This window comes from Liolophura sinensis, chromosome 7, assembly GCF_032854445.1.
Source record: "Liolophura sinensis isolate JHLJ2023 chromosome 7, CUHK_Ljap_v2, whole genome shotgun sequence".
Classification (NCBI taxonomy): Eukaryota; Metazoa; Mollusca; class Polyplacophora; order Chitonida; family Chitonidae; genus Liolophura; species Liolophura sinensis.
Genome location: NC_088301.1, coordinates 46,841,322 through 46,856,103, shown reverse-complemented (window position 1 = coordinate 46,856,103; position 14,782 = coordinate 46,841,322). Strand labels below are relative to the sequence as shown.

The 14,782-nt window shown below is 36.8% G+C and overlaps 1 protein-coding gene across 1 annotated transcript; it reads left to right on the top strand.

The window, feature by feature from the left end:
- Nucleotides 1-406: 406 nt before the first annotated feature.
- On the top strand, nucleotides 407-13,363 carry LOC135470966 (autocrine proliferation repressor protein A-like). The gene is made up of 14 exons (XM_064750015.1): nucleotides 407-620; nucleotides 3,604-3,718; nucleotides 5,044-5,158; nucleotides 5,747-5,863; nucleotides 6,084-6,179; nucleotides 6,762-6,851; nucleotides 7,685-7,814; nucleotides 8,317-8,434; nucleotides 8,833-8,920; nucleotides 9,107-9,145; nucleotides 9,529-9,617; nucleotides 10,072-10,165; nucleotides 11,321-11,386; nucleotides 12,420-13,363. Exons 1-14 carry the CDS (start codon nucleotides 407-409, stop codon nucleotides 12,540-12,542), a joined length of 1,494 nt encoding a protein of 497 aa, XP_064606085.1. The 3' UTR covers nucleotides 12,543-13,363.
- The last annotated feature ends 1,419 nt before the right edge of the window (nucleotides 13,364-14,782 follow it).

Here is a 14,782-nt window from a genome sequence, read left to right as displayed (position 1 = left end):
TAAAGTAAGGATAACCATTCAATTAATAAGGGTGATATCATTATAATGAATAGATAGGACAATATGTGTTAAATTAATCCCGTTCGAATGTTAACCTATAGCACTACATCCGCCAATGCGTTATCTCTCTTATGCAAGAAACAATGACCGCTGAACTCATGCTCGCATCTCTTCATAAATCACAGAAATAAACATTTATACTTGTAATAGGGAAGCACTGCCTCGAGTTATCAGGAAACAGCTAAATGCAAGATATCACATGCCCAACACAAGTACGCGGTCGTAAAACATTTATGTTACTGTATCTATGATTCAAGTTCAAAGTTCGGTAGACCTCGGCCTCTACAGATTGTGGTTGGGTAGAGCCTACAGTTCATCTCACTATTGCTTTTATCCCTGTAGAAACATGGCAGTCCTACTCGCTGCATGTGGAAAGTTGACGGTGGCGTTTCTTGCAACTTTCGGCGCGCACCTGCTTGGAAAGTGCTATTCCACACCGCTTGACGACTACGTCAATAAAGCTGACCCTAATTACAAGTATGAGGTCTTGGATTGGAAATACAGAGGTGACGGATTTACCCTCTACCTCATCAACATGACCTCCCAGCAGTGGCTGACAGGTAAAAAACTGGGGTACCTGTGGTATTGGGGTCAGCAGACTAAACGCTGCCTTGCCTTTTTTTTATTTATGTATTTGATGTGTGCAAATTCATCGCTCTTAACAACCCTTTGTAAAAAAAACTAAACCTTATAGATGATTGGGAAAGATGGCTGACTTTAGTGTCCATGTATGGGAGACAGACGGCGTTTATTTTACTCCAAGGGAAAAAAATGCGTCGTTAACGTCCTCCAAAACGTTATTCTCTCTATGTCTTATACAAATGTCATCAGTAATAAGAAGTTATTACTTTAAACATTTATTCTTAAAAAGTAGCCTCCGTGGCAGTTGTGGTTAGCAGGCCAGCCGGGCTCTGACCGGTTTCTTCCTTCATAATGCTGGCCGCCGTCGTATAATTGAGATATTTTTCAGTGTGGCGTAAAACACCAATCAAATTAATAAATAAATAAATAAATAAGTACTCTTAAAAATTGCACAATTCGCTCATCTCCTTATTTCTTACACTTCCTCTTTGTGTCATTAAAAGTATTTTCCATACCTTATACATTACATATATGAAAAAATTAAATTCTGATTACAGGAAGGTTAGATCCAATCGCGGTGATACAATGGATTAAATATGCTGATCGCGGATCCGACCACCTTACCTGGCCGTTTCGTGTAAATCTGGGCAATGTAACAGACATTCATATACCAATCATGCGGTCGCTGTGAGTTCAAGTCCAACTCATGCTGGCTTCATTTGCGACCGTACGTGGAACGACCTGACAGCAACCTGTGGATGGTCGTGGGCTTTCGCCGGGCTCTGCCCTGTGTCCTCCAACCATAGTGCCGGCCACCCTCTCGTCAAACACCAATCAAATAAATAAATATGCCAATCATATGGTCACTGTGAGTTCAAGCCCAGATCATGCTTGGTTCCTGTCGGGTCGAATGTGGAAAGGTCTTGCAGCAACCTGCGGATGGCCTTGGGTTTCCGCGGGATCTGCCCGATTTCCTCCCACAATAATGCTGGCCGCCGCCGTATAAGTGAAATATCCTAGAGTACGGCTTAAAACACCAATCAAATAAATAAAATATACCAATCGTCAACAGCAATGTATGTTCAAAGTAAATTTCAACACAAACCACCAATGATCTGAGAAAGTATAGAAAGTAAGAAATAAAGATGGAGTCACGTAAAGAGAAGCCGGCTACAGAACCCAATGATGATGAGTAGATGCAAGAGATGTTCTTTAAGCACGATGTATCTCACTTGGGCTTTCGGGCTGCAGCTGTTCATACATCCAAACTGGCGAATTAATGCATATATAGGCCTTTGACCTTGAATTAGGGGATTGTATACAGTTTTGACGCAGAGCGCCACAGATTCTGAGCATTGCGCCCACATTTACTTACAAGTAAATTATACAAAATTGCATACAAACTTGTCGTTAAGGTTTCTGATAGAATGTTATTCTCACACAAGTTTCGCGGTAATAACATGAATGAAATCATCACAAAACACACAGAATTTAACAAATGTTACAAACCGAGATATGTAAAACTATAGGTGGGACTCTTCTGTATATCGCCCTAGAAGTATATTTATTTATTTATTTGATTGGTGTTTTACGCCGTACTCAAGAATAGTTCCTCTATACCACGGCGGCCAGCATTATGATGGGAGGACAATGTTCACAGCCCGGAAGAACCCACAACCATTCACAGATTACTGGCGAGCCTTCGGAGAGAAAGCTGTTATGCAAATAAGGGTAACAATGTTTAGTGTGTGTTATAACTAGGATTGTTGTATAATTATTCCATTAACAAACTGACCTAAGTCAAACTAAGCCTTAAGTACAGTAATCGCACATAATCGTAAAACTCATTTCCAAGACAACTTAAAGATCAAATGAAATTATGTACAGAATCTTTTGTAAGAAACAATATATAATATTAAATAAAGCTGGTAATATGTAAGAGAGAAGCAGTTAAGAGTTTTCACTGATGCATAGAAGATAGTGGATAGTCCAATTCAAAATTTATGTTCGTAGTCCGTGAATAATTTCTAGGTTGAATACAAATAGCACAAGGTTAAGTGGAATTAGACACAATTATAAAGCAGAGCGCCGAAGATCCTGAACGCTCTGTCCATATTTACTTACAAGAGAATTATACTCATTGTAAAACTTGGAGCGAAGACGTTTGGTGGAATAGCCTTGACATACTAGTTTTTGCAGCAATAATTTGTGACGTTGATTGAAATCGTCACACAAGACGCAGGGTCTAACAAATGCTACAAGGTGAGATATGTACACGCCATATGCAGGACCCTTTGGTGTACTGCTGTCCAAGTAAGGATAATTTACAATGTCTAAATTGAAACTATCACTCTTGTCGTAAAGTCTGCCTGAGAGGAAACCATTTCGGTCCTTGATAGAGTTTGATAGAGTATCACTTTGAAGGTATTTAATAGAGTATCACTGACACATTAGTTTTTAAGCCAATAACGTGTTATATACACTGAAGTCATCAAACTTTTAAAGGATCTAACAAATGTTACAAGGCGAGATCTCTTTGATGTATACTATCTTAACATGGATAATTTACGATCTAAAAACTGAAAACATCATGATGTAATAAACATTGACACTTATACAGCCCTGAGCCCGGGTTATGGGGAAGTAGATATAAACTGCTGAAACAGATCGCAGGAGGTCTTCAACACTCTGTCAGTCGACCAGAGAATTATAACGATAATACAAGACCAACGACATAAACAAGTGGCTTCACAACACGCAAATACGTATATCAAAATTAATGAATATTTGACAGTATCATGTGATTCCAACTTTATCAATTTAACTGGTCTTTGGGAATTTTACATTGCGGTTCGCCGGCTAGACGCCTCCATAATTCCGTCTTCACAAAATATTCCATACAAAATTTTGCAAGTTTAGGAAATTTACAGATGAATAAAATTAATATGTCATTGTTTTTAGAGAATGAAGTCAATCATCCTATCTGGTGGCACTTTATGACTGTGGCTATCCCGGACGAGCTGACACACCCAGAGGCCGGTTTGCTGTATATCTCTTACGGTAGCAATGGTGGCAAGTACGTAAAGTTTTACACCAATCTCAATAAAATGCTATGTTGGGACAAATATATGAAAATTTGACCCACTTAGGTCATAACGGTTTGTTACATCGGGGATTTAAGTTTTAACTCGATGTAGTAGCAGCTCTATGTGCAAGCTATAGATCTTACGAAACACATCCACACACACTCAGCCACTCCAGAGACCTTGCTTCAGTTATAAGCGTTAAAATGAAGAGCACACAATTCTCTTAAATCTAAGCTCATTAATAACAAATCATCTTATCAGCGAGCCTATCACACCTCGCCATCCTTCGCTAATTTGCCTTCATCATTTGGCGATACGCTTGGTGACTCGCCCGAAGCCCGTTACACAAGCCGCGTACACACACACACACACACACACACACACACACACATATATATATATATATATATATATATATATATATATATATATATATATATATATATATATATATATATATATATACTGTACACTAACACCGTCACCGTGTACAAAAACAGGCTTGCCAGATAATAAAGGGGACAGCAGATTTGGTTCATGCCGGGGTTACGCGTTCGTTTTGTCTACATCAGTCACGATATACAAGTATCCCATTATTGAACCCTACAAAATATTTTTCTGACAAAAGCAGAGGCTTTTTAACACTCGAGTCCAGACAGTTTTCGGAAATTGCAGCCACTTGGTTCTTTACCTATACATCCTTGAGAAGCGAACTTTCCAATCAGCATCGGCGCTTAACGACAAATTAGCACAAACTACTGATTTTCTATCGCGGGTACAGATGGATCATTTGACATTGGGAAGGTTTGACCTTCATATATAACCCTTTCGAAACAAACTAGTTTCTCACAACAACACACTAAAAACTTAGCATTTAAGAACGAAAGAAACTTCAAATATACATACAGAGCCGCATTTTTCTCTTAAACTTTTAATATGCATGAATGATCGAAGTAACGGATATCATAGGGAATTATATGTTTTAAGGTTCCAAATTCACTGATCACATCAAAAAAGATCCTACGCCTTGCGTTGAAAATGGTGATACCGCACATGATCAAAAGCTAATCTGCCACAAAACGTAGATCTTATCGAACTGAATCTTTCAAATGTCTTCTCGATTTCACTCGTCATTTATTTCCAGCTCTAAATTGCACGATGTCCCCTGAGAGAATACAATTCTCTTTAGTCCAAGATTTCAGGATTTCTCAATTGCACCCTCGGTTTATGGTAGAACAGTACAACCACTACACTATCGGCGCTGGCCTGGTTCTACTCTCTATGCTGTTGTCTGTTACATTGTCTTTTTCTCCAGCTACACCCCTGATATTGGAGACGAGTTCATTTCCTTCATATCACTTATGGCCGTCAGCACAGGCGCAGTTGCTGCAAATCTTCGACAAGTGCCAAATCAACCTGTTGTATTTAAGGTAAAAATCTATCACTTCATGCAAAACTGATACATAATGTTTCCACCTTTCTGAAAAGAGCAAAAGCAACAACGTAAATAAAGATGAGAAAGAAGATTCTTGAAAAACAAAAACAAAGAGTCCAGTCTGAATAGAAAAGACCTATTGTCAGATTGTAAACCTATAAACATATTTTTCATCGTACAAAGACAAAACTAGGCAATGATATGTAGAACAACATATGAAACTATATTTAATTTCGGTGTGAAATATTTAATTTAGTTTATATAGTGTATTTTCATTCCTATTATTTCAGTGGTGCAATGAAACATGTTAACGATATGCCCTTCCCCAACTTTCCAGTTTTTTAAGTTAACTGACGTGGTTATCATTGTAGGCCTAATCAAAATTTGATTTTCTCATTCTCACATTAAGTTATTTAGTGTAAAGCTATTAAGAGCCAATGTTCTTAAAGTCCCCAACACATATCGTTGTATATTAGCCTCCTTGCTGGACTGCATGGTTACAAATTCATAAATCATTCGGTTGATTCTTCAAAATCAGGAGGGTAAATATTAGATATTTTATATCTCACTGATCTGTGTTAAGAACGACCCATCACAGAAGAGTCGCTCTGAAGATGCTGTCATTGCTTGGACATGGAGAACTTTTGTTGAAGAATTTCCAAATAAACCTGAATGGCTTCTCAGGCTTCCCATGACAAAGGTATTATACCAGTTGTAGTCTTATTGAAAAAAATGTTTTGTAAGAAAGATATAGCTGTGGACCTTGATTACGAACTTTTCATCAATACACATGTACCTTTCCTTTAAATTGTCAGCATGGTAAAATTAAATTCTTCGCGTCCACTAATTGAAATCTGTTGCTATGAATACATTTCGAAGATTCTGGTGAAAATATGGTGTACTGGTAACGTTTCTTTCAGGCTGCTGTTCGTGCAATGGATACAATAACAAATTTTACCAAGAAATTACGACCTGAATCAAATGTGCAGAAGTACTTCGTATGTGGAGAATCGAAGGTAACTATGTGCATTATTTTTATTAATTTGATTATTGTTTAACGTCTTATATACAAGAATTTCTCGCATGTAGAACGGCGATCGTAATGAGGTTAATGGTTGGACTTTCCGGATTAAATGACCTGACACACCTTAAAGCCGCAGCGAGAAATGGATTTGAACTTTCTATCTCGATGGTCAAGTTTTGTCCGAAAAATGTTTAGAATTTGCTACAGAATTCATTTGTTTAAATGTGAACTTCCATCTGAAATCACTTTTTAAGCAAGGTTAGTATTATTTTTATAGAAAGAGCAAATTTGTTTATGCATCGAAACTAACATTCGTTTACCAGCCGTCATCCAAAATGGGCGTTCCGGGTAAATATTGGCAAGGCCAATTCCCACACTACGTTTAATACAAACCATAAAAAAACTAAGAAAGTGTCTATCTATGCGTCGACATTAGGATGGAATCATATAAAGAGAATAAGTCAACAGATTTCAATGATGTTTGTCATACAACATCGGATCAGTCAGTACATGTAAACCATGTTCTTATCACATACGAAATACTGCAGAATAACTATGGTTTTTCTTATGACAGCGCGGATGGACCACGTGGACAACCGCTGCTGTCGACAAAAGGGTCGTCGGAATAGCACCAATGGTTATGGACCTACTCAATATTGTAAAGGTATCAGCAAAACAATTTGTCATAATAGCTTACAGTATCAGGAAATCATCAAATGTCCCTTTCTTGACTAGAAAACAGATTTCAGAATGGGTATTATTTATAATACGAGTTTCTGTTACCACTTGTTGAACCCTACAAGTAAGTTTAAACTGCAAAGCTCTTTGATGTCATATTGGTTTTATTAACAATGTGGATATGTCAGAAAATTATACTTTCTGTATTTTGAACGTCTTGATGCAACTTTTCTTAAATACTAAAGGTCTTACAGCCTTGGAGAGTGATACCAGAGTAGCGACTATAGTTTGAAACGGCCTCTTCTCAATTTCCCTCAGTTAGGGTTTTATTCTTACTGTTCATGTAACTGCTTAAATAGAAGCAAACTACACCCCCCTGCCACAATGACTTAAGTGGAATTGTGTCAAAAGTATACATGCAGCGATGTTTAATATGAAAAATAGAAAGGGACCAGGCCTAGCGTATGCTCAGTTCAACAAATGCATCTTGGTTTATGCAGGGATACAGTATGTAATAGGCTTACAGCATATAGAGCAATACCAAAACAGGGACGATTTTGTAGTAAATTGACGATTTACCTGAGTTATTCTCACGGAATACATTTAAAATTTAATAAAGTTTGCTAATATTATGCGGCATATATTATATCACATTGAAGAGATGATGATTCGAGGCCTAAATAAAACATCCCATAGTGATTTATTTCTGGTAAAAATTTGTAATCTTTAATTAAGTGAGTAAGAACTAAAATGCTGACTGGGGAAATACAGCTAAAAATTCTAACTAGTGCAAGAGTTACTTTTCCTTTTACTGGACAGAATCTCCACCACCACTATCGGTCACTTGGGGGATGGACTTTCGCTTTCGGTGACTACTATTCCTTGAATTTCACTGCCCAACTAGACAACCCCTTTGTGAAGAAGATGGCCAATATTGTAGATCCATTTGGTAAGATCTAGAGTGCAATATCGCAAGATCCTTCCGGTTTACACAAACTCGAAAATAAATTCGATATTCTTGGGGCTGCAAATACCGTTATGTTTTATGTTGTTTCCATTCGCATTGGTTTGGAATTGACCTGTGGAAATAGCTATTTTTGTTAGTTTCATTCTAAACTAATTTAGTGCAAACATCAACATTGTGTTGATAATGCCCTCATGTATACAATTATTATTTAAGCTCGGATATTATTCCATGTGCGCTTTGATGCACCAAGGCCATTGCAGTTGATCTCGGACAATAACGGTTGGAACCTGACAATAAACGAGGCAAGGGCCGATTGTTCAAGAGTATATTAAAAGTTGAGCCAGGCTTAATGCTTAATACCAGTCTTGTTTTAATACAAAACTGATGGGATTTTAGTACAGGCTAAAGTTAATACCCGGCTTATCTGCCAATACTGTCATGGACCAGTTTGTCAGTTTTCAACATGATCAATGCTTTTATCCAGCTTACAAGGACAGACTGACTATGCCTAAATACATCATAACGACAAGTGGAGATGAGTTTTTCATTGACGATGACTCTTACTACTACTTCGACCAGATGATTGGCGACAAATACTTAAGGTGAGAAAAAACAAATATGTGACATCAGTGAAACGAGGATATAATAAAAGACGTACAGCAGGGCAGCAAAGACGGTGAAATAACTGAGAAATGCTCAGACGTAAGCGGTGAATTACGGCCACTTACCATTTTGCCCCAGTTAGGGTTTTATTTTAACTGTAAAATGCGACCTCTTGAGACCGTTTGATGGGTGTATGAAGAGTATGTAGCGTATTCGGTGTGGACGTACTTTTTTTCAATTCGGGTTTAGTTGCTGAACTAAACCAAACTTTTGTTGTACTGTGAAGACCTGACTTTGGAAGATAATTCACCTGCTTCTAATTTTGTACCAATCTAAAATGCCATAACTTGTATCCATTTACTCTATAGCGCCAACTTTTGACATCTGTTCTTTGAAGGGTAATTCCTAATGCGGAGCACAGTTTGACATATCATCGTGTTCCTCTGTTTTTTGGCGTGCGAGCGTTTTTCCTGAGTATTATTGAGGTATGTTGTATGGTGTTTGTCAACAGTCTGTTGAGTTTATAAAAAGTCTTAATGTACTATTCTTCTATATATTGTGTAGATGTTTATATTCCTGAACAAGAAACGTAAATATCTCAACACTGAATGTTGATCTTTTCAATAAATTGGCATTAATATGTGTGTGTTTCAAATGTTCATGTATTTCAGGATTTTCCTCGACCACAATTCTACTGGACCAGAAACACAGTGAGTTCGAAATATAACAAGAATTGAAATTTCTTTCTTTTTTATACCTTTGCATCTATAATCAGTGACATTGAAGAAGATGTTTCTTTCATTTTACTGCAGACAAAATACTGCTTAAATCTTTAACTTGTCTCCTAGAGTGAATATGAGTTGTCTGTAAGCTGTCTTCTCTGGATCCGCATCAAGTTATGTCATCAAATCTTCAATGCGGTCATTCCGGTTTGAGATGAAATCTAAAGTTTCATTATTCTATTGCTTTACTGGATAAAAATGTCTAAGCCAGTGTTAATACTTTGTTAGGATCACTTTTGCCCTTTTGAGATATTTTTCAAGTGGATCAACTTCTCATTCTCGGTTGCAGATATTTGGTTTTCATTTTTCAGACTGATACGGGTGGCTCCATTACCTTATATACAAAGACAAAGCCGTCGACTGTCCACGTGTATCACGCCACAACACTGGATGGAATCAGGTGTGTAGAACTTTCCCATATCACGCCGTACCATAATCTGACAGTTAAGTACTGTGTCGTACCTAAAGTTCAGAAGCATACGAAGGCCTTAAGCAGACTGACTAATATTCAAGCAATTGTACAACACACCTCTCAGACAGCTCATATGGCGGTATATAACTATTTTTGAACATCTGAATATGGTTAAAGACTTAAGGTCATAATTAAGGCTGGAATAGGGGAGAAAAAAGATGCTTGGTTAGTTTCACGCCCTTTAAATAAATAAGACTTTATGAGTATGCTATGGCACGTAAAGATGAGTGGTTTGAGTTGTGATAGAAATAATCGCAGATACAATTTTAAATTATGTATACAGTCATGAATATCCAAATTAAATGTTATACAAAGATAGCAGGATCAGTTAACTATTATTCACATATTAAACCGTCTTTTACCTTTCTGCTTCCTCTACCAGACGAGATTTCCGACTAGCCATTGGCGACCCCAATAGCAAAGGCGGTTATATCATTCACCCGGTGCTCTGGGCAAAGGCAGAGGCCAGTAACCCGGTACCGTATATATTAATCAATTGTTTACGTTCATACTCAGCATGAACTGATCGTTTGTTGTGCATTTCCATAGCAGCGCAGTAAATTGTTGTACAAATGAATCTAACGGATTTCTGTGGGAGCCGCATACCGATATGTTACAGTGATAAAAATTGTACCGATCAACACGTACCGCGGATGTACACTGTGAAAAACGGCTGTAAGTTTACAGATAGAAGTTCTGGAAAATATGAGATGTATATCTACTGTAACGATGTAATATAATTATATAGTAACCATCAGTTTACATGTAGTTGCGGGGTGTAACTCTTAAATCGAGAAACAGCCCCAAATGTGTCGGACTGAGGGTAGAGAGCCTTTACCGCCCTTCACAGGGCATTAAATCTTCCCTAGCATAAATTGGCGTCAACCATATAGTCTTTGTAATTAACTAACCTGCTGTGAGACTCACCTAACAAAAAAGTTCTATGGCAATCACTTCTCTTCAAGAAAAATAATCAAATTCTGAGAGCCTGTACAATAGCATTTGGTGAGTTTTCAAGATGGCTGTAGGGTAGACCTTAAAATTGTACTTTTTTTCAATTTGTGCTGTTGCCATGGACTATAGTAATGTCCGTGTGAAGAGCGAAAAATGTTCCCTACCGTCAGTCCGACACATCTGCGACTGTTTCTCTCAGTAACTATCGCAACTGCGTTGCTCGATTATAGTTACATTCCGCAACTAGTGTAAATGCAGAGCAAACTGGCGTAACTCTAAACTTTTACACTATATTTAGGTTCAGAACGGGGTTAGTATACTCTGTAAATGTACTGATAAATGCTGCATAGATATTTCACACTTTTTCTTCAGACATGCAGTCGATTTCACCGGCTCAAAATTGTTTGCGCTGCCAGCTGTAAATTTATAGCAGTTCTTTTACAGTGTAGCTGACAACCTTTTCCAAAATAATGATCTTTCAAGGTTTCAAGGGAGACTACTTATCATGTCTGTGTACATATGTAAACTGATTATGGGCTTCATCAATGTCTTTTTGTAATCATGTACAGTATAAACTAATTTTAGGAAGGAAAGTCTGTTTATCTTTTCATGTAGATGATACAAGAATTTAAATCATATAAATATTGTTAGCTTTCATCATTCATTCTGGTTTGTAGGAACCGGGTGTGTACGTTGCTTCCTTCGATAATCCTCTTGATGGCTGGACTGGGTTTTACATACAGGTAATTTATTTTTTATGGCTGATAAATATTTATTGTGGGCTCAAAAAGTTTAAACTTTTATCAACTCTATTATTAACGACAGGCAAATCTCTAGAAGTAGTAAATATAAAAGAGTACAGCATGGAGAGTAACACCAGTGCAGTGACTACAGTGTAGTTTTTTGCAAATGGTCACACGTACCAGGTGAAATCTGGCATATAGTTAAATAAGCGATACCTTCTTTATTGTGTGTATTATTCTGACTATTCATGTGAATACTTAAATTATAGCAGCTATCAAACCTTAAGGTTTAAGCAGAATTAGGTAAAAATGCAATCTAGAATTACTCACAATTGTGTGCTGTCATCACATTTAATAAACAATCACATGAAAACAATTGACTTGGTGGAATTTCTCGATAATAATATCTGCATGAATATCGCTTCCATTGGTTTGGAATTGTGTATCTCTTTTGGTAGATCTATAGGCCTTGCAGACTCCTGTAATATGATTGAAAAGCTGTTAAGCACGACGGAATACACCCAAGTATGCATTCATGCACTATGGGAAGCACGTTCTGTTCCCAATATAATATTACTATATGATAGATAGCAAATGCTACCAATAGTGTAATCGTCATGTTGTATAATTATCCATTTTGTATCCACAGAGTAACAAAAGTTACTGATATCCACATTAATATATTTGAGTAAAAAACTCTTTTTACAGTTGAGTAAGTATCTGTTCAGGGCACATTTTCTTCTAGAAGGACACAAGCTTGGTACACCATTTGTATGCTGTTTCCTTCGTTTGCCTAGAACATTTCTTGCGTCTTTCCATCATCATCATCATCATTATCAGTGGCTTTTTCTCTATGCACGAATCCATTCCAACTTCATATTTTATATACTTCCTTAGATCGTGGGTGATTTTAAGTTCCTTTGGAAATTGGTCTTGCGATTATTAACAAGGAAAGTCCATTTTACTTGAGGTCTTTAGTATGTGAATGTTTTGTTTTGACACTTTTTACGAATGTCTCTTTCCCGAATTTCAGGTCACGTATCCTGGTCCACGTAACAACTCCGATTTCGAGTTCACTTCTGAAGTGCAGATAATTCCCAACACGCTACCCTTTCCAGATTGCCATGGGGAAAGTTGTCTCGGAAAGCTGGTGTAAATCAGATTATACATAACACGGATAAATTCAAATTATGCTATACCGCCATCACATTAAAAATATCAACACATTAAAGCAATATAACAGCACAGAGTTTCTATATGTGTCATTTTAACATTGTTGTCAAGGATTCTCAGATACAACCAAAAACCTAAACTTAAATACATGGAATGTAGTAAATGTAGAGAAAACAATGACATGTGTATACATGTGTAGAAACTCTTTGGTGTTATTCTAATACGAATTTAAAACAATGTAGCTAATATGGTGTGCATTAAGCATTAACGCAAATGGTCCAGAAAATATCCTTTTTCATCGGATCCATTGACATGCTCAGCAAAAGACAATACGTCTTCATTTTCGCCCATATATGCAAGAATGAAAACTCCCTGTCCAGTAATGAGATAACTGGGCGTGCAATCCTCAATGTTTATATACCATCGGCAATGTAACTTGTTTGAAGATCAACAGTTAACGTGCAACTTAAATATAAAACTTATTTTTAGTAAAAATCGAAATCTATACATTATATGATGGAGCTGACGGCGATTGCTTGATCAAACATTACTTAGTGAATGAAGCAATCGTTGTTCACTTTCACTTCGGCCAGAATTATTATATCTTTTATTGATATATTGCATAAATTCATGTTTAACTAATGACACGGATCTCGTTCTCTCAACCAGATTACAGTATGATTTGAAAAAGTAGTAACTATGTATATTTTCAAAGTAACAAGCACGCTATCTTTGTTTTATGCGTGAATAGTTAGAATAAAAGCCTCCCGGAGTCAAGATGCCGGGTTTCATCGATTAAATGCTTGCCATCTGCCACACTGTTGTCACTGCTCTGGTTTTCGTATTAGTCCATGCTGTAGTGGTTTATATTGAGATTATGAAGGATAATTCATAATTTTAATAACCTTTACCTTAACTGTGTATCTTTTCCCGGACAATGCCGAATCGGGTGCAAGCTGAATTAACTCCTGTTCTCTTGTAATGTATAAGTAATTTGCCTCTGAAAGGCAAAAGATTTCACAATTCAAGACTTCAGGTACGCAAGGTTTCCCTTAAAAAAATTCCCTTCAACAACTCTTCAAGTTCAAAAGCCACTCCAGGGCAAATATCCAATTTAAAAAGGGCGTCAAATATAAACACATAAAACCATATCTTCAGGGTAACGCAGCATTAAAATTTTACACAAATTCAATTACGTTTAATGAAAGTCACCTAAAATGTGAAAATAGGTCTGGCCCAGAAGTAACAAAAGAAAGAAAAAAAAGATGTAAGATAACACGTGAAGAAGAGGTTGATAACCTCTCATGATGATCCGCAAGAAATGATTCAAGGTAAATCTGAATGTAAGAGAATTCTTATATCATGTTCATAATAAATGATTTGTTGCAATTTTCTCTTGCAACCTGTTTGAAGAAGACAAAATACCGAATGTGGTTTATACAGTGCTTGTATTGAAACTGCAACAAGAAAGCAAACATTCGGCAATATAAACAAAGGCTAATTCCCCAGGATTATATGTGAATATGTATATATAAGAAAAGCATTCGATAACATCGTATTTCCATTCAATAATGACCAATTAGTCATGGCACCCGCCATTAGAAGCCATTGTAACAAGAAAGTGCACATTTCTAAATTTGCCACCTTTGCAGGATAACCAGCTAGGTAGGAGCGAAATATGAGCGATGGATAAATATATTTTATTCGGCAAGATAATAGAAAATAATACGAAATCCTTGCGAGGCAGTTTGGTAACATGCTTAATGTAACTTAAGATCTTAAACAAATCTAAAGTTAAGTTAAATGTTTATATTTATTCCCATGTTTTACATCCTCATCAGGCTCATATAGGCCTGTATTCCCTAGGGTTGGGGAATGATCATCGTATAAGAGTGCTTGTGGCTAGACCCCTGGATCAAGGGGCGATTATAGACAAATTTCACATCACTAAAATTGTCCAAGGTCAAAATATTGTTATTGTAAAACAAATTTTCAGATAAAATAATGGAAAGGAACATACAAATTAAGTTTAATGATTGAAATTTAGACTTAAGTCTTAGATCGCTTTGTGAACTCGGGGCCATATGAATTGCGTGAAGAGTATAGTAGGGCTGTATTTGGACCTATAGTTCATACGTATCAAAGTGTGGCACATATTGTCACTATCATTTGATTCTGTATTGAGTTTCGGTTTTGTTGAAGATGTTTTAGTAATATCATGTC